Source organism: Salvelinus sp. IW2-2015, linkage group LG4p (assembly GCF_002910315.2).
Source record: "Salvelinus sp. IW2-2015 linkage group LG4p, ASM291031v2, whole genome shotgun sequence".
NCBI lineage: Eukaryota > Metazoa > Chordata > Actinopteri > Salmoniformes > Salmonidae > Salvelinus > Salvelinus sp. IW2-2015.
Window position 1 is genome coordinate 4,471,239 of NC_036841.1, and position 20,230 is coordinate 4,491,468.

Sequence of the window (20,230 nt, forward strand, 5' to 3'; positions counted from 1 at the left end):
CACCAGAGTAGGCTAGCTGTGTTTACTGTAAGGATGTTTGTTGAACCAGTTATAGACCAATAGCAGTACTGCACTCAGATGCCAAAATACAGTCCCCATTTACCCTCAGAGAAGAGAGAGAAACCTGAAAATAGAGATAAAGAATGAAAGGAATAAAGGACAGTGACATCACATGAAAAAGGGGGAAATTGGTGTACTTGGAATGGTTATAGATAATCCCACTTCATGTAGCTATACAAATATAACAAACTTCAATATTTCAGTCAACTGAGACTAAAACATCCATGTCTAGTTACCAGATGATAAATGGTGAGATGTAACAGAGACAGAAAGACGAGGTAATTCATTTAAAACTCAGTAGTTGACTATGGAGATGACAGGGGAGTCATGACAGGTTCCTGTAGAGTCCTGGGGGGAAGCCGTCACCCCCCACAGACTGCAGTTACATCTCCCCTGCAGTGTGGCTGTCACGACACACACATGCTCCCAAAGCAGGCAGGTACACAGTTTTACAAAACAGAGGTCTGAGGGAGTGTGTGCGGGTGACTCAGATTCTGTCAGAGTGAATTCATGTGAGCACCTCATTACCCCAACAGTAATCTAGCTGCTGCAGCCTTGTTTACTGAAACATCTCCAGCCACTTCCACTGTAAAACCACTTAAAATGCCACTGACAGTTTCAAGCGAAAGAAACTAAACTCCTTAGAACTGTAGCATCTTTCAAATCAACGTTCATATTAGGGATGTTAAATGTTAGTTGAATAAGCAATTATTCAGCCTAGAGCTGGGGGAAATGTTCAGTTGACATCAATGTATGACGTAAAGTTTGTTGATTTTTGCCTATCTCAAGGTAGGCCTTAGATCCTAGATCATGAAGAAGGACAGAGGCCTGAATRCTGATCACTCTTACAGATCTCTGGATTTCAAGTGATCTTGTGTGGCTCAGTTAGTGAGAGCATGGTGCTAGCAACACCAACGTTGTGGGTTCCATCCCCACAGGGGAGCACATACACATGAAAAAAGTATGCATGCACTCACTGTACTGTAGATATGTGTCTGCTAAGTGGCATATTAAGCGAAGTAGATGAATCTTAGAATGTAGCCCAGGGCTGCCCAACCCTCTTCCTGATCTGTAGTTTTTCAGTCCAACCCTAATTCCTCGTATGAGATTCAACTAGTTATGGTCTTGTTGAGCAGCTAATTAGTAGAATCAGTTGTGTTAAATTAGGGTTGGACTGAAAACCCACAGGACAGTAGATCTCCAGGAAGAGGGTTGGGCAGCCCTGATGTAGAGGTTGTGAGTTGAAGGAAACACGTAATGGAAGAAGTCTGGGACTTTCACAGTTTTAGTTGAACCATACACCTGAATGTGGCCATTGTTTAAAGAATAACGGTACTTGCAGCACTGGAGTTCTATCAATGGTCTTCAATGAAAAATACAGTTTATCAATACATGTCGAAGTAAAAAAAATAGACAAATAAAATAAGTGCCTAGTATCACATACTGTAAATTAATAATTTATTAATAATGCACAATGTACAGGCCATGATGATGATGAACCTCCTGAATATCCCATCACGAAAAAGGACCATTCAACTAAAAATCCTTCCATCACAGAAATCAACAGACAGTCCCTCTTTCGTTTCCACCGTCTGTCTTCAGACCATTACACTCCTTAAAGCAAGTGTTCTTTTTATATATATTTTTTTATATATAATTCTTTCAAATCTATTAGTACCTTGAGATAGGCAAGTCATATATATATATGACTTGCCTGACTTGCGCCTATGACTTTTGCCTATCTCAAGGTACTAATAGATTTGAAAGAATTATATATATATATATATATATATTTAATCCTTTCAAATCTAGTCATACCAGTACATTTGGTCTCTGTTCCCTTAACCAGAGTTGAACAGCACAAACTTTTGATAAAAAATAAAAAGGTGCTGCTCCATCTCACATATCGTTCTCCATCCTTCCCTCCCACTGCTAAATACAAATCAGGTAGTCCATGCTGCCTTCGATCAATCCTGTTAACCGATTGGGCCAAGAGGGTGTCTGTCTGTCCAGTAGCCTCCAATCACTAAAGCCCATTCTCCAGAGTTCTGATTCCGATGTTACAAACGCAGAGTAACGATTGTTTTGACCGGTCTGTCCGTCATCAGTGGAAGGCGTAGAGCAGCAGGAGGATGGTGCAAACGCCGATGACTCCGCCCAGGATTAGGGAGTCTCGTCTCTTCCGCAGGTTGATTCGCTGGACGAGGTTGTTGATGGCTGGGAAACGATCTGGAGAAGGAAGTTAAGGCAAACAGAACCAACCACTTCTTATTACAAGTAATGTTCAAATAATCATTACATTGGAAATATAAACTGGGTGGTTCGAGCCCTGAATGCTGATTGGCTGACAGCCGGGGTATAATCAAGCAATAAGACCCGAGGAGGTATGGTATATGGCCAATACACCACGGCTAAGGGCTGTTCTTAGACATGACGCGTCGCTGAGTGCCTGGACACAACCCTTAGGAGTGGTATATTGGCCATATATCACAACCCCCTGAGGTGCCTTATTGCTATTATAAACTGGTTATCAACGTAATTAGAGCAGTCTGAAACCCGTCCTGAGCAACTGGGTCCTGGACTTCCTGACGGGTCACCCCCAGGTGGTGAAGGTAGGAAACAACACTTTTGCTGATCCTCAACACGGGGGCCCCACAAGGGTGCGTGCTCAGCCGACTCCTGTACTCCCTGTTCACCTATGACTGCGTGGCCAAGCACGCCTCCAACTCAATCATCAAGTTTGCAGACGACACAACAGTAGTAAGCTTGATTACCAATGATGAGACGGCCTACAAGGAGGAGGTGAGGGCTCGGAGKGTGGTGCCAGGAAAACAACCTCTCACTCAACGTCAACAAAACTAAGGAGATGACTGTGGACTTCAGGAAACAGCAGAGGGAGCACCCCCCCATCCACATTGATGGGACCGCAGTGGAGAAGGTGGAAAGCTTCAAGTTCCTTGGCGTACACATCACTGACAAACTGAAATGGACCACCCACACAGACAGTGTGGTGAAAAAGGCACAACAGAGCCTCTTCAACCTCAGGAGGCTAAAGAAGAACACCTAAAACCCTCACAAACTTTTACAGATGCACAATTGAGAGCACCCTGTCGGGCTGTATCACTGTCTGGTACGGCAACTGCACCGCCCACAACCGCAAAGCTCTTCAGAGGGTGGTGCGGTCTGCCCAACGCATTATCGGGGGCAAACTTCCCGCCCGCCAGGACATCTACAGCACCCGATGCCATAGCAAGGCCAAAAAGATCATCAAGGACAACAACCACCCGAGCCACTGCCTGTTCACCCCGCTATCATCCAGAAGGCGAGGTCAGTACAGGTGCGTCAAAGCCRGGACCGAGAGACTGAAAAACATCTTCTATCTCAAGGCCATCAGACTGTTAAACAGCCATCACTAGCACATTAGAGGCTGCTGCCTATAGACATATATTAGGAATCACTGGCCACTTTAATGTCTCAGTATCTTAAATTACTCAACTCTTATGTGTAAACTGTACTCTATACTATTATACGGTATCTTAGTCACTTTAATTGTTTGTAAATATTGCATCACCCATCTCATATGTATATACTGTACTCCATACTATGCCACTGTGTCACAGTCCAATGCTGCTCTGACATGTGTATATATATTCTTAATCCATTCCTTACTTAGATTTGCTTGTATTTTGGGTATATGTTATGAAACTGTTAGATATTACTGCACTGTCGGAGCTAGAAGCACAAGCATTTCGCCACACCCGCAATAACATTTGCTAAACACGTGTATGTGACCAATAAAATATGACTTGATTTGATCAGCATTCAGGGCTCAAACCACCCAGTTTATATTTCCAATTTAACTTGTTATGGCTGCAGGGGCAGTATTGAGTAGCTTGGATGAAAGGTGCACAGAGGTGCCCAGAGTAAACGGCCTGCTCCTCAGTCATAGTTGCTAATATATGCATATTATTAGTAGTATTGGATAGAAAACACTCTGAAGTTTCTAAAACTGTTTGAATTATGTCTGTGAGTATAACAGAACTCATATGGCAGGCAAAAACCTGAGAAAAAATCCAAACAGGAAGTGGAAATTCTGAGGCTGGTGGATTTTCAACCAAGATCCCATTGAAATTACAGAGATATGAATTTGTTTGCACTTCCTACGGCTTCCACTAGATGTCAACAGTCTGTAGAACTTTGTCTGATGACTACTGTGAAGGGGGGCCGAATGAGAGGAGAATTAGTCACCACTGCCATGAGGTGACCATTCTTTGACCATGCGCGTTCACATGAGAGGGAGCTCCGTTCCATCGCTCATCTGAAGTCAATGTAATTCTCCGGTTGGAACGTTATTCAAGATTTATGTTAACAACATTCTAAAGATTGATTCAATACATTGTTTGAAATGTTTCTACTGACTGTTACGGAACTTTTGGACATTTCGTCACGTTTTAGTGAACGCGCTTAGTGACTTTGGAATTGTTTACCAAACGCGCTAACCAAAGTAGCTAATTGGACATAAATAACGGACATTATCGAATAAATCAAGCATTTATTGTGGACCTGGGATTCCTGGGAGTGCATTCTGATGAAGATCATCAAAGGTAAGGGAATATTTATCATGTAATTTCTGGTTTCTGTTGACTCCAACATGGCGGCTAATTTGACTATAGTTCTGAGTGCCGTCTCAGATTATTGCATGGTTTGCTTTTTCCGTAAAGTTTAAGGAGAGGTATATCTATAATTCCATGTGTATAACTTGTATTATCATCTACATTTATGATGAGTATTTCTGTTGAATAGATGTGGCTATGCAAAATCACTGGATGTTTTTGGAACTAGTGAACGTAACACTCCAATGTAAACTCAGATTTTTTTTATATAAATATGAACTTTATCAAACAAAACATACATGTATTGTATAACATGAAGTCCTATGAGTATCATCTGATGAAGATCATCAAAGGTTAGTGATTAATTTTATCTCTATTTGTGCTTTTTGTGACTGCTATCTTTGGCTGGAAAAATGGCTGTGCTTATTCTGTGGCCTGGTGGTGACCTAACATAATCGTTTGTGGTGCTTTCGCTGAAAAGCATATTTGAAATCGGACACTTTGGTGGGATTAACAACAAGATTACCTTTAAAATGGTATAAGACACATGTACAGTGGGGCAAAAAAGTATTGTCAGCCACCAATTGTGCAAGTTCTCCCACTTAAAAAGATGAGAGAGGCCTGTAATTTTTTATCATAGGTACACTTCAACTATAACAGACAAAATGAGAAAAAAAAATCCTGAATATATGTCTGAGGAATTTTWATTATGAGATTTCTGTTGTTTTGAATTTGGCGCCCTGCACTTTCACTGGCTGTTGTCATATCATCCCGTTAAYGGGATTGCAGCCATAAGAAGTTAATGATTATCTGAACATTACTTGCAATAAGAGGTGGTTGGCACTTGGCTGGCCCTTAGCCGTGGTATTTAGGCCATATACCACACCCAACTCGGGCCTTATTGCTGAATTAGAATCTAAAAATGCCAAACTGCCTGCTTTTCTGTTGAGTCTGCAAATGTTTTGTCTGTTCTGAAATTGTCTCTTTTGACAGCAAARTGAAATATTATCCTATACATCGCCTTCGGAAAGTATTCAGAGCCCTTGACTTTTTCCACATTTTGTTAGGTTACAGCCTTATTCTAAAATGTATTAAATAGTCAACCCACACACAATACCCCATAATGACAAAGCAAAAACAATATTGGAAATTTTTGCAAATTTATAAAACTATTCAGACCCTTTACTCAGTACTTTGTTGAAGCACCTTTGGCAGCGATTACAGCCTCGAGTCATCTTGGCTATGACGCTACAAGCTTGGCACACCTGTATTTGGGGAGTTTCTCCCATTCTTCTCTGCAGATCCTCTCGAGCTCTGTCAGGTTGGATGGGGAGCATTGCTGCAGGTCTCCCCAGAGATGTTTGATCAGGTTTAAGTCTGGGCTCTGGCTGGGCCACTCAAGGACATTGAGACTTGTCCCGAAGCCACTCCTGCATTGTCTTGGCTGTGTGTTTAGGGTCATTGTCCTGTTGGAAGGTGTACCTTCGCCCCAGTGTGAGGTCCTGAGCGSTCTGGAGCAGGTTTTCATCAAGGAGCTCTCTGTACTTTGCTCCGTTCATCTTTGCCTCGATCCAGACTCCCCACAGCATGATTCTGCCACCACCATGCTTCCGTAGGGATGATGCCAGGTTTCCTCCAGAGGTGACGCTTGGCATTCAGGCCAAAGAGKTTCATCTTGGTTTCAGCAGACCAGAGAATCTTGTTTCTCATGGTCAGAGTCCTTTAGATGCCTTTTGGCAAACTMCAAGTGGGCTGTCATGTGCCTTTTAMTRAGGACTGGCTTCCGTCTGGCCCCTCTACCATAAAGGCCTGATTGGTGGAGTGCTGCAGAAATGGTTGTCCTTCTGGAAGGTTCTCCCATCTCCACAGAGGAACTCTGGAGCTCTGTCAGTGTGACTACTGGGTTCTTGGTCACCTTCCTGACCAAGGCCCTTCTCCCCTTGCTCAGTTTGGCCGGGAAACCAGTTCTAGGAAGAGTCTAGGAGTTTTCAAACTTCTTCCATTTAAGAATGATGCAGGCCAATGTGTCCTTTGGGACCTTCAATGCTGCATAATTGTTTTTCTACCCTTCCCCAGATCTGTGCCTCAACACAATCCTGTCTCTAATTACAATTAATTCGACCTCATGGCTTGGTGTTTGCTCTGACATGCACTGTCAGCTGTGGGACCTTATATAGACAGGTGTGTGCCTTTCCAAATCATGTCCAATCAATTGAATTTACCACAGGTGGACTCCAACGAAGTTGTAGAAACATCTCAAGGATGATCAATGTAAACAGGATGCACCTGAGCTCAATTTCATGTCTCATAGCAAAGGGTCTGAATACTTATGTAAAAAATGTATATTAAAAAATCATCAAAAAAMCTGTTTTCGCTTTGTCATTATGAGGTATTGTGTGTAGATTGCACACAATAGACACATTTGTAGACACATTTTTAAAATCATATTTAAGAATAAGGCTGTAATGTAACAACATTTGGGAAAAGTCAAGGGGTCTGAATACTTTCCGAAGGAACTGTATGTTGTTCACAGAAAACCCTAGCAGCAGTGAACCCCCCCAGTTAAATGGACCAGATTGGATCAGATTGCTCAGAATGCTCAGATATTTCCTTAGAATCGATAAGAGTTTCTCTCTCCAGAGGCTGGTGTCCCATGTGAGGAAAATACGGAATCGCTGGCCGGAAGGCCTGATAACAATGCTCTCTGAGAAAAGAGAAGAGACCAGACAGAATCAAGCACCCATTAGCGGTGATCCAGTCTCCTTTTCAGCTCATTTAACACCTGATTTACTTAACAAAAGGCACATCTCAATAGGTGGTCCAGGTATGTCATGACATAGCACAAGTGGAGGGGTGGGGGGGCTAGCCTCTTTTGTTGCTCTTTTTCTCCTCAATTGTTCCTCAAGCAAGGTGGGAGGCAGATGACATCACAAATTCACATCAGACCAACTCATTGAATACCCTACTCCTTGAAGTTTGCAGTTGTGTGTAAAAATCACACAAATTTTGCTCAAAACATATTTCTTTTACCACTTTAGTGCATGTACTTTACTGTATTTATACTTGGGATATCACTTTTCAACAGGAAAAGTTTGAAGACCACTGGAGGATGTCTCTGGAGCCTCAGACTGAGATAAAGCGTTCTAATTGAAACATGCTCAGTGTGCCTTTTAAACAGTTAGGATGCGTAATGTGAACCGACAGGCACTCTGGCTTTCATTGTTTATGGGACTCTATAGCTGTATTGTGTCTGGTTGCAGCTCACAGTACAGTAAATTATTCTTATTTACTGTAATAGTACAGTAAATAAGAAGCCTAATGAGTAAGAGTGTTGCGCTAACGATGCCAAGGTCGTGGGTTCAGTTCCTGCGGGAATCACATAACATGTACTCACTTCTGTAAATTGCTTTGGATAAAAGTGTCTACTAGGTGGCCTTAAAAGACAATTATGATCTGATAAAAGTTAACAATCTCCAGAAGTTCTTGTCTGATTAAAAGGAAAAATAAGGCATATTTGTGAATTTGTTCTTTCTCACACAGACATGAACATAGGGTTGCCTTCCCAGACAAAGATTAAGCCTAGTCTAGGACAAAAATACATGATTTTTAATGGAGAATCTCCAATGTTCATAAGGTTTGCTTGGTGTTGTAAAGGATACTGGCCAGAGTGTTGACTCTGCTCTGTATGGACTTCAATAGCCCTCTCTGGGATGTCATGTTCTCCTTGGTCGCCATGGCAATACTGCAGGGAGAGAAGAAGAAGACAATGACATACACTACCGTTCAAAAGTTTGGGGTCACTTAGAAATGTCCCTGTTTTTGAAAGAAAAGCAAAAATTTTGTCCATTAAAATAACATCAAATGAATCAGAAATACAGTGTAAACATTGTTAATGATGTAAATTACTATTGTAGCTGGAAACGGCTGATTTTTTATGGATTATCTACATTGACAACCAGAGGCCCATTATCAGCAACCATCACCCCTGTATTCCTATGGCATATTGTGTTCGCTAATCCAAGTTAATCATTTTAAAAGGCTAATTGATCATTAGAAAACCCTTTTGCAATGATGTTAGCACAGCTGAAAACTGTTGTTCTGATTAAAGAAGCAATAAAACTGGCCTTCTTTAGACTAGTTGAGTATCTGGAGCATCAGCGGGTTCGATTACAGGCTCAAAATGGCCAGAAACAAAGAACTTTCCTCTGAAACTCGTCAGTCTATTCTTGTTCTGAGGAATGAAGGCTATTCCATGCGAGAAATTGCCAAGAAACTGAAGCTCTCGTACAACGCTGTGTACTGCTCCCTTCACAGAAGAGTGCAAACTGGCTCTAACCAGAATAGAAAGAGGAGTGGGAGGCCCCAGTGCACAACTGAGCAAGAGGACAAGTACATTAGAGTGTCTAGTTTGAGAAACAGACACCTCACAAGTCCTCAACTGGCAGCTTCATTAAATAGTACCCGCAAAACACCAGTCTCAACGTCAACAGTGAAGAGGTGACTCCGGGATGCTGGCCTTCTAGGCAGAGTTGCAAAGAAAAAGCCATCTCTCAGACTGGCCAAAAAAAAGAAAAGATTAAGATGGGCAAAAGAACACAGACACCGGACAGAGAAACTCTGCCTAGAAGGCCAGCATGCCGGAATCGCCTCTTCACTGTTGACGTTGAGACTGGTGTTTTGMGGGTACTATTTAATTTTTTCTTTAAATAACAAAGACATTTCTAAAATGACCCCAAACTTTTGAACGGTAKTTTACATAGGTTAAATGGGAGAGGTGACCCACCCTACAATATCAACCCTGTAAGACTTCTGCTATGTTATAAACAGCTTTTTTCTAGCAGAGAGTATGAGCCACGATTGTGTGTGTAGGTCCCCAAAAGTGCAACTACCATGACAGACAGAAGGTGGGTGGAGGAGGAGAAATCCATTTGGGGGGGGRCTTTCACAGTAACTTAAAATGCAGAGAGCGAGAGAGAGCATTACAGGGGGAGCTGAGTCACTGAGGACCGGTGGATATTAGCGCACAGAAACACTGAGGCATGTACTGCCAGCACACACACAGTGTTTCCCCTAGGTAATTTTTCAGGAGTGGTGGCAAGGGTAGGTGCACACAAACACACTACATTGTTAGAATAATAGTGAAGACACCAAAACTATGAAATAACACATATGGAATCATGTAGTAACCAAAAAGTGTTAAACAAATAAAAAAGAAAATTGATATGAGAGTCACCCTTTGCCTTGACAGCTTTGCACACTCTTGGCATTCTCTCAACCAGCTTCGCCTGGAATGCTTTTCCAACAGTCTTGAAGAAGTTCCCAAATACGCTGAGCACTTGTTGGCTGCTTTTCCTTCACTCATCCCAAACCATCTCAACTGGGTTGAGGTCTGGTGATTGTAGAGGCCATGTAATCTGATGCTTCACTCCACCACTCTCCTTTGTGGTCAAATAACCCTTACACAGCCTGGAGGTTTGTTGGGTCATTGTCCTGTTGAAAAACAAATGACAGTCGCACTAAGCGCGAACCAGATGGGATGGCATATCACTGCAGAATGCTGTGGTAGCCATGCTGGTTAAGTGAGCCTTGAATTCWAAATAAATCACAGACTGTCACCAGCAAAGCACCATAACACCACCTCCTCCATGCTTCATGGTGGGAACCACACATGCGGAGATCAACCGTTCACCTACTCTGCGTCTCACAAAGACACGGCGGTTGGAACCAAAAACCACRAATTTGGAATCATCAAACCAAAAGGATAGACTTCCACCGGTCTAATGTCCATTGCTCGTGTTTCTTGGCCCAAGCAATTCTCTTCTTATTGGTGTCCTTTAGTAGTAGTTTCCTTGCAGCAATTCAACCATGAAGCCCTGATTCACACAGTCTCCTCTGAACAGTTGATGTTGAGATGTGTCTTGTTACTTGAACTCTCTGAAGCATTAATTTGGGCTGCAATTTCTGAGGCTGATAACTCTAATTAACTTGTCATTTGAAGCAGAGGTAACTCTGGGTCTTCCTTTCCAGTGGCGGTCCTCGCGAGAGCCAGTTTTATTATTGCGCTTGATGGTTTTTGCGACTGCACTTAGACACTTTCAAAGTTTTTGAGATTTACTGACCTTCATGACTTAATAATGTATTTGCTTATTTGAGCTGTCCTTGCCATAATATGGACGTCTTTTACCAAATAGGGCTGTCTTCTGTATACCACCCCTACCTTGTCACAACACAACTGATTGGCTCAAACGCATTAAGAAGGAAAGAAATTCCACAAATTAACTTTTAACAAGGCACACCTGTTAATTGAAATGCATTCCAGGTGACTACCTTAATGAAGCTGTTTGAGAGAATCCAGTTAGTTAAATATATTTTGACAGTTAACACTCAACTCCTTTTAGCCCCGCAATGGCATCTGATATAGTTAACCCTGCACCTTAATCCACAGCACAAAACCCCTCTCCCAATGACTTCCCTTATAACGTGCTAAGACCTCAAATAAGACAGTATTTGGCAACATACTGATAGATTTGTTTTTAAGTGGAATTCCTGGATTTAAATACAGGATACAGGCAGCCTCTTTTTTGGGGGCAGCGAGGAGAAAAATGGTTGGGATCAAAACAGATGTAAACAATTTATCCCTGGTTACAAATATGGGAACAAATCTGTTGAGGCTAATTGCCTAGCTGCAGGGACAGGTAGGATTACGCAACAGACAGCCCTGGCCTCAGAGACTGTAACAAGGTGACAACAGTAAAACACGAAAAGGGTGTCCTGGGGGCCCCCTAGGCCAGGTATGGCCCTTTGTGAGTAGAACCCAGGGGGGGGGGGGTCAACCAGACTTGTTTACATGGCTGTCAGAACCTAGTATACTGAGCCTGGTTGTCAGATTAGTGACTTGGTCAGGTGAGTGAGCATATGTGCGTGTTTGGTGTTTTTGAGTGAGTTTGACTGAGCAAGGATGTGAGTGCACTGTGTGTTTGAGTGTGTATGCATGGGTGCGAGTGAGTTTGATTGAGAAAGTGTGGTTGTTTAAAATGTGTACTCTGTTTTCTTTGTARGTACAATGTGAGTCTGAGTAAATACAGTAAGCGTGTGCAACACCTCTTGCAGGGTATTGCTGAGGGGACAATCTCTCTCTATGCCAAGGGTCTAGCTCATATATCATGTTCTCCAGAGTCAGAGGGGAAGACAGATCGCCTCTCTTCCCAAAGCCCAACACTGCTGACGGACTGTAACACTGGGCCAGCATTAGCGCTACGCTAATGTGCTACTGGCAATCAGAGCTGCTATCTGATAGGGGCTGGTCTAATGCTAACTCATACACACACACTGACTCAACCTGGCTGAACACCAGCTCAATGCTAAACTAGCTTAGCTCATTACCGTTAGCATCTCAAGGAAAATGACCTAAAGTAAACTCGCTGTGGGGCTTCTAGATATGTTTATTGAGACCAATTCTCTCCAGTCTAACTGCAATTTGAAACATCTAAATATGGAGATGTTAATGTAACTACGAAAAACAGCATTTTTGTGTTGTAAGAATCTCACACTTTCGTTTCTGCTTCGGGGGACTCACTGGAGTACCTGATCAACTGTTACTCTCAAAACATTGCCAGGTGTTATCTCCAACCTGTGAAAGGGTCTTAAAACCTGATTGCATATTAAGACACATAAATCAATCATATCTCAGCCCTCCTCGCCCCCACAGGGCATAATAACACAAACAACCAAGAGAAAAAAGAAGCTTCATTATCTTCTCGCTGTGTGTGTCTTGTTAGGCGTGTTCAAGGCTTCGAGAGAACCGGTAATGATGGTGACTTTCTCATCCAGTGTAATTTTCTGCTTCACTTAAACAAGAGGAAGGAGAGTGGGAGAGGGAGGCTGGACGGGAAGAGGCGCTGCATGGCTCACAAGTCCACTTAATGAAGCACCTGTGCCAGTAGCCTCCCCTACGGGCAGCAATCTGTGGGTGGACTGCGGCAAGGAGAGAAGATGGATGGGATGGGGAGGGAGGGTGGAGGAGGTTGGGCTGGTTGGCCACACATGACTGGGGAGGTTGGGGACACCCCTTATGGCATATGAGGCAGAGGTAACAGGGAGGCTGACATGGTGGTAGGAAAAAATGCAACAGGGAGTCTGAGATGGTGGGAGGGATAGCGGCATAGTCCACTTCCTCTCTCCTCAAACTGTGCTTGACCATATCAGCCCACTTAGGCCTGAAAGCTGATCTTGTATCCATCTCTGGGCTAATGGTGTAATCTCTTCATCTAATGGTGTCACARTGGATGTTAAGAGGTGGGGTCAGAGGCAAAGCGCTCCACACAAGTCACCATCTGATTTGTCAGGATCACTAATGTCTCTGTACTCGACTCTTTAGACTTCACCTCATGCCCATGGAGATGTCTAACATCCACTGTAGCTATGTGGAGGAAATTAATTTTCATGACATTTAATTACTGTTTAATTAGACATACTATGCTGTTTTTTTCTTAAATATTGTACGTTATATGGTAGTATTGTTTTCTGATACAAACTTGCCTTGTGTGACACCGCAGTGTGACCTTCTGTGTTTACGATCGGCAGGAATTTAGCTATGTGGGAATTGCAGGTAGAAAAAGAGAATTCTGCTAACTGTCACATAGACAAGAAGATGTACATTCTATTAAAGGAGRAAGCCAACTCTGTTCGTTGGGCTTTTTAACTGTGCAAGGTGAGTGGATTGTTGACCTGCTCCATTTTCGCATATCTTATAATAAAGTTGTTGTTTGAAAGAATCTTCAGTCCCTCTTCCTATAGAATTTCTACCACAACTACCACACCAACCCCCCAATTCTGGAGCCAGGATAGACAAATAAGCCCAAAAAATTATATATATAAGTACCAGTCAAAAGTCTGGAAACACCTTGTCATTCACGGGTTTTCCTTTATTTTTACTATTTTCTACATTGTGGAATAATAGTGAAGACATCAAAAATATGAAATAACACATACGGAATCATATAGTAACCAAAAAAGTTTTAAAACAAATCCAAATAAACATACATATCTTAGATTCTTCAAAGTAGCCACCCTTTGCCTTGATGACAGCTTTACACACTCTCAACCAGCTTCACCTGGAATGCCTTCCCAACAGTCTTGAAGAAGTTCCCACATATGATGAGTACTTGTTGGCTGCTTTTCCTTCACTCTGCGGTCCAACTCATCACAAACCATCTCAACTGGGTTGAGGTCAGGTGATCGTGGGGGCCAGGTCATCTGATGAAGCACTCCATCACTCTCCTTCTTCGTCAAATAGCCCTTACACAGCCTGGAGGTGTTGGGTCATTGTCCTGTTGAAGTGCTGTGCCACAGTGCTGTGGTAGCTATTAGAGGTCGACCGATTAATCAGAATGGCCGATTAATTAGGGCCGATTTCAAGTTTTCCTAACAATCGGAAATCGGTAATTTTGGACGCCGATTATGTATTATTTTATTTTTTTACACCTTTATTTAACTAGTCAGTTAAGCACACATTCTTATTTTCAATGACGGCCTAGGAACGGTGGGTTAACTGCCTTGTTCAGGGGCAGGACGACAGATTTTTACCTTGTCAGCTCAGGCATTCAATCTTGCAACCTTACGGTTAACTAGTCCAACGCTCTAACCACCTGCCTCACGAGGAGCCCACCTGTTACGCGAATGCAGTAAGAAGCCAAGGTAAGTTGCTAGCTAGCATTAATCTTATCTTATAAAAACAATCAATCAATCATAATCACTAGTTATAACTACACATGGTTGATGATATTACTAGTTTATCTAGCCTGTCCTGCGTTGCATATAATCGTTGCAGTGCGCATTCGCGAAATAGGACTGTCGTTGCCCCAACGTGTACCTAACCATACACATCAATGCCTTTCTTAAAATCAATACACWGAAGTATATAATTTTAAACCTGCATATTTAGCTAAAGGAAATCCAGGTTAGCAGGCAATATTAACCAGGTGAAATTGTGTCACTTCTCTTGCGTTCATTGCACGCAGAGTCAGGTATATGCAACAGTTTGAGCTGCCTGGCTCATTGCGAACTAATTTGCCAGAATTTTACGTAATTATGACAATAACATTGAAGGTTGTGCAATGTAACAGGAATATTTAGACTGATGGATGCCACCCATTAGATAAAATACGGAACGGTTCCGTATTTCACTGAAAGAATAAATGTTTTGTTTTCGAGATGATAGTTTCCGGTTTCGACCAATTAATGACCTAAGGCTCGTATTTCTGTGTGTTATTATGTTATAATTAAGTCTATGATTTGATAGAGCAGTCTGACTGAGCGATGGTGGCACCAGCACGCTCGTAAGCATTCATTCAAACAGCACTTTCGTGCGTTTTGCCAGCAGTCTCTGTTTATGAATTCAAGCCTATCAACTCCCGAGATTAGGCTGGTGTAACCGATGTGAAATGGCTAGCTAGTTAGCGGGGTGCGCGCTAATAGCGTTTCAAACGTCACTTGCTCTGAGACTTGGAGTAGTTGTTCCCCTTGCTCTGCATGGGTAACGCTGCCTTCGAGGGTGGCTGTTGTCGATGTGTTCCTGGTTCGAGCCCAGGTAGCGGCGAGCAGAGGATGGAAGCTATACTGTTACACTGCATACTAAAGTGCTATAGAACATCCAAAGTCAAAGGTATATGAAATGCAAATCGTAGAGAGAGAAATAGTCCTATAATTCCTATAAATAACTACAACCAAAAACTTCTTACCTGGGAATATTGAAGACTCATGTTAAAAGGAACCACCAGCTTTCATATGTTCTCATGTTCTGAGCAAGGAACTTAAACGTTAGCTTTCTTACATGGCACATATTGCACTTTTACTTTCTTCTCCAACACTTTGTTTTTGCATTATTTAAACAAAATTGAACATGTTTCATTATTTATTTGAGGCTAAATTGATTTTATTGATGTATTATATTAAGTTAAAATAAGTGTTCAGTATTGTTGTAATTGTCATTATTACAAATAAATAAAAATCGGCCGATTAATCGGTATTGGCTTTTTTTGGTCCTCCAATAATCGGTATTGGTATCGGTGTTGAAAAATCATAAATCGGTCGACCTCTAGTAGCTATGCTGGTTAAGTGTGCTTGAAATCTAAATAAATCACTGACAGTGTCAACAGCAAAGCACCCCCACACCATCACACCTCCCCCTCCATGCTTCACGGTGGGAACCACATATGCGGAGATCATCCGTTCACCTACTCTGCGTCTCACAAAGACAAGGCGGTTGGAACCAAAAATCTCAAATTTGGACTCATCAGACCAAAGGACAGATTTCCACCGGTCTAATGTCCATTCCTCATGTTTCTTGGCCCAAGCAAGTCTTCTTACTGGTGTCCTTTAGTAGTGGTTTCTTTGGAGCAATTCGACCATGAAGCCCTGATTCAAGCAGTTTCCTCTGAACAGTTGAAGTTGAGATGTGTGTTACTTGAACTCTGAAGCATTCATTTGGGCTGCAATTCCTGAGGCTGGTAACTAACAAACTTATCCTCTGCAGCAGAGGTAACTCTGGGTCTTGCTTTCCTGTGGCAGTCCTCATGAGAGACAGTTTCATTAAAGCGCTTGATGGTTTTTGCGACTGCATTTGAAGAACCTTTCAAAGTTCTTGACATTTTCAGGATTGACTGACCTTCATGTCTTTGCTTATTTGAGCTGTCCTTGCCATAATATAGACTTGGTCTTTTACCAAATAGGGCTATCTACTGTATACCACCCCTACCTTGTCAAAACACAACTGATTGGCTCAAACGCATTGAGGAAAGAAATTCCACACAAATTAACTTGCACAAAGGCACACCTGTTAATTGAAATGCATTCCAGGTGACTACCTCATGAAGCTGGCTGAGAGAATCCCAAGAGTGTGCAAAGCTGTAATCAAGGCAAAGGGTGGCTACTTCGAAGAATCTGTTTTACACTTTTCTGCTTACTACATCATTCCTTACGTTATTTCATAGTTTTGATGTCTTCACTACTATTCTACAATGTAGAAAATAGTAAAAAATAAAGAGAAACCCTTGCATGAGTTGGTTTGTCCAAACTTTGACTGGTACTGTACATGTGTGAGTGTGAGAGACTATACTCGTGGGTACCGGGGAAAAAAATTWACCCAAAAAGTCCCAACAAGGATAGTAAAACAAGGAAAATTCTCCTTCGTGGGGATATTTCCCAGCTATTTTAGGCTTAGAGGTTAGGTTTAGGGTTACAATTAGGGTTAAGAGTAATGGTTAGGTTTAGGGGTCTGGGAAAAATAGGATTTTGAATGGAAATACATTTTAGGTCCCCACATGGATAATAAAACATATGCTCGGTGAGAGAGAATGTATGTCTGCATTAGGCTTACCTTATTGTGTCATCCATCAGGCGGTCAGAGCTGCAAGGAGAGAGAGTAGAAAAGAGAAGAAAGAGATGGTTAGTTTCTGAGGTGAGGCAGCAGCAGTGTGGTGATATGGGGGAGACTGAATGACTTGATCTCCACATCTCTCTGGGAGTCRGGATCAGGGAGGCAGCAATCGATGCCAAGCTGCCCAGAATCCTGATCAGGTCCCTGGGCTCGTTGCGCTGGGCCGGGAACCCCCTTCCCTCCCTCCCCAGCAGCACCCAGCCTAACAGAGCMGATGAGCTGAAATACTCAACTTTGATTTATGTTGTGGGCATTCATTCCAATTTCTCATGGACTWCAATGCATGATTTACAAGAAAATACAGAGTTGCTTTTGTGCATCTTGAGTTAGGATGAGGAACCACTGAATGTATCACAGGGCACGGATGGGGTCATAAATACCAAATGATTTGATGGGATTGCTTATGACAGCTGTTGTGTCACCTTTATGACAGCTCTATGGCATTGCATTCACTGAGGTGAAAGGTCACATGAAACATTCATAACAGGAGTCATGTCCTGTCCACACACACATCAGCCTGCAGTCAGGGATAGCATTGTCAACACAGTATGGTACCACTATGGCTTTCTCTATAGCTGACAGAGTAGACTTTATTGGCTACAGCAGCATTGCAGTTATCTTCACAAATCAAATATTTCTTCAATCAAAAAACATATGATTCCCAACAGTATTAATGTCATCCTCTTGTCAATTTTTTAAAACGAAAAACAACCTCTCAGAGGCGCATAAAACAGTGTTAAATAAATCTTCAGTCTAATTCTTTAGAATGTCATGTCATTGTCAGGTGGTTTGAGGGGAGGTGTGGAAAACATATCTATACTGTGATCTGTCCAGCCATCTCTCTCTCCATCTCATAAAAAGGAGGAATGACTGTCTAGCAGGTTTCAGCTCCATTACATGTATAATACGTAGAAGCGAGAGGAAGGCCGCACTAGGCTCCTAAAGTGCTTTCCTTCACTCTCTCCCTCCAACCCTCGCGCTAACACCACAGCTAACACTTTGCATGATAATGCTGCATGACCAGACAGGAGGGGGTCGAAGGAGGGAGGGGGTGAGAAACCCTCTCCTGAATGTACAATTGAAGTCGGAAGTTTACATACACTTAGGTTGGAGTCATTAAAATTTGTTTTTCAACCACTCCACAAATTTCTTGTTAACTTTTTAGGGATGGGGGCAGCATTTTCACTTTGGATGAATAGCGTGCCCATAGTGAACTGCCTCCTACTCTGTCCCAGATGCTAATATATGCATATTATTATTACTATTGGATAGAAAACACTCTGAAGTTTCTAAAAATGTTTGAATTATGTCTGTGAGTATAACAGAACTCATATGGCAGGGAAACTTCCAAAGAGGAAGTGGAAATTCTGAGGCTGGTTGATTTTCAACTCATCGCCTATTCACATCCCAGTAAGATATGGATCTGTTCGCACTTCCTACGCCTTCCACTAGATGTCAACAGTCTGTAGAACGTTGAATGAAGCCTCTAGTGTGATGTGGGGCCGCATGGCAGCTGTTTGAGTCAGTGGTATGGCAGAATGCCAGTTCTTGGTCACGCGCATTCCTCATGATATCGCCTTGCGTTCCATTACTTCTGTAGACACAAAGGAATGCTCCGGTTGGAACGTTATTGGATATATATGATTACAACATCCTGAAGATTGATTCTCTACTTAGTTTGACAAGTTAATTCGACCTGTAATATAACTTTTTGAAGTTTTTGTCCGAGTTCGCCTGGACCGGCGCCAGCGTTTGGACATGTGAACTAAACTTGCTAGCAAAAGTAGCTACTTGGACATAAATATTTTACATTATTGAACAAAACAACAATTTATTGTGGAACTAGGATTCCTGGGAGTGCATTCTGATCAAGATCATCAAAGGTAAGGGAATATKTATGATGTAATTTCGTATTTCTGTTGACTCCAACATGGCGGAGAAATGTTGTGTATATCTGAGCACCGTCTCAGATTATTGCATGGTGTGCTTTTTCCGTAAAGTTTTTWAAAAATCTGACACAGCGGTTGCATTAAGAACAAGTGTATCTTTAATTCTAAGTAAAACATGTATCTTTCATCAAAGTTTATGATGAGTATTTTATTTGATGTGGCTCTGCAATTTCTCCGGATATTTTGGCATTTCTGAACATGGCGCCAATGTAAACTGAGATTTTTGGATATAAATATGCACATTATCAACAAAACATACATGTATTGTGTAACATGATGTCCTATGAGTGTCATCTGATGAAGATCATCAAAGGTTAGTGATTCATTTTATCTAAATTTCTGCTTTTTGTGACTCCTATCTTTGGCTGGGAAAAATGGCTGTGTGTTTTTTGGACTTGGCGATGATCTAACATAAATATATGTTGTGTTTTCGCTGTAAAACATTTTTTAAATCGGACACGATGGGTAGATTAACAAGATGTTTATCTTTCATTTGCTGTATTGGACTTGTTAATGTGTGAAAGTTACATATTTCAAAAAAATATTTTTGAATTTCCCGCGCTGCCTTTCCAGCGGAATGTTGTGGGGGGGGTTCCGCTAGCGGAACGTGTGTCCTACAAAGGTTACCAAACTATAGTTTTGGCAAGTCGGTTAGGACATCTACTTTGTGCATGACAAGTAATTTTTCCAACAATTGTTTAGACAGATTATTTCACTGTATCACAATTCCAATGGGTCAGAAGTTTACATACACTAAGTTGATTGTGCCTTTAAACAACTTGGAAAATTCCAGAAAATTATGTCATGGCTTTAGAAGCTTCTGATAGGCTAATTGACATAATTTGAGTCAATTGGAGGTGTACCTGTGGATGTATTTCATGGCCTACCTTCAAACTCAGTGCCTCTTTGCTTGACATCATGGAAAAATCAAAATAAATCATCCAAGACCTCAGAAAAAAAAATTGTAGACCTCCACAAGTCTGGTTCATCCTTGGGAGCAATTTCCAAACGCCTGAAGGTACCACGTTCATCTGTACAAACAATAGTAAACAAGTATAAACACCATGGGACCACGCAGCTGTCATACCGCTCAGGAAGGAGACGTGTTCTGTCTCCTAGAGATGAACGTACTTTGGTGCTAAAATTTCAAATCAATCCCAGAACAGCAAAGG

The 20,230-nt window shown here is 42.0% G+C and overlaps 1 protein-coding gene across 3 annotated transcripts in view; it reads right to left on the reverse strand.

Annotated features, from left to right (window-relative positions):
* Positions 1 to 1,504: 1,504 nt before the first annotated feature.
* Positions 1,505 to 20,230, reverse strand: part of LOC111959334 (Golgi SNAP receptor complex member 1) — a 51,952-nt gene continuing 33,226 nt past the window's right edge. For all 3 annotated transcript variants that reach the window (XM_023980837.2, XM_023980843.2, XM_023980850.3), the window contains exons 7-9: positions 17,050 to 17,079; positions 8,333 to 8,415; positions 1,505 to 2,289 (exon numbers count right to left, since the gene is read on the reverse strand). In XM_023980837.2, coding sequence (XP_023836605.1) covers positions 2,165 to 2,289; positions 8,333 to 8,415; positions 17,050 to 17,079 — 238 coding nt within the window. In that variant the 3' untranslated portion in view covers positions 1,505 to 2,164. The remainder of the gene's footprint in view (positions 2,290 to 8,332; positions 8,416 to 17,049; positions 17,080 to 20,230) is intronic.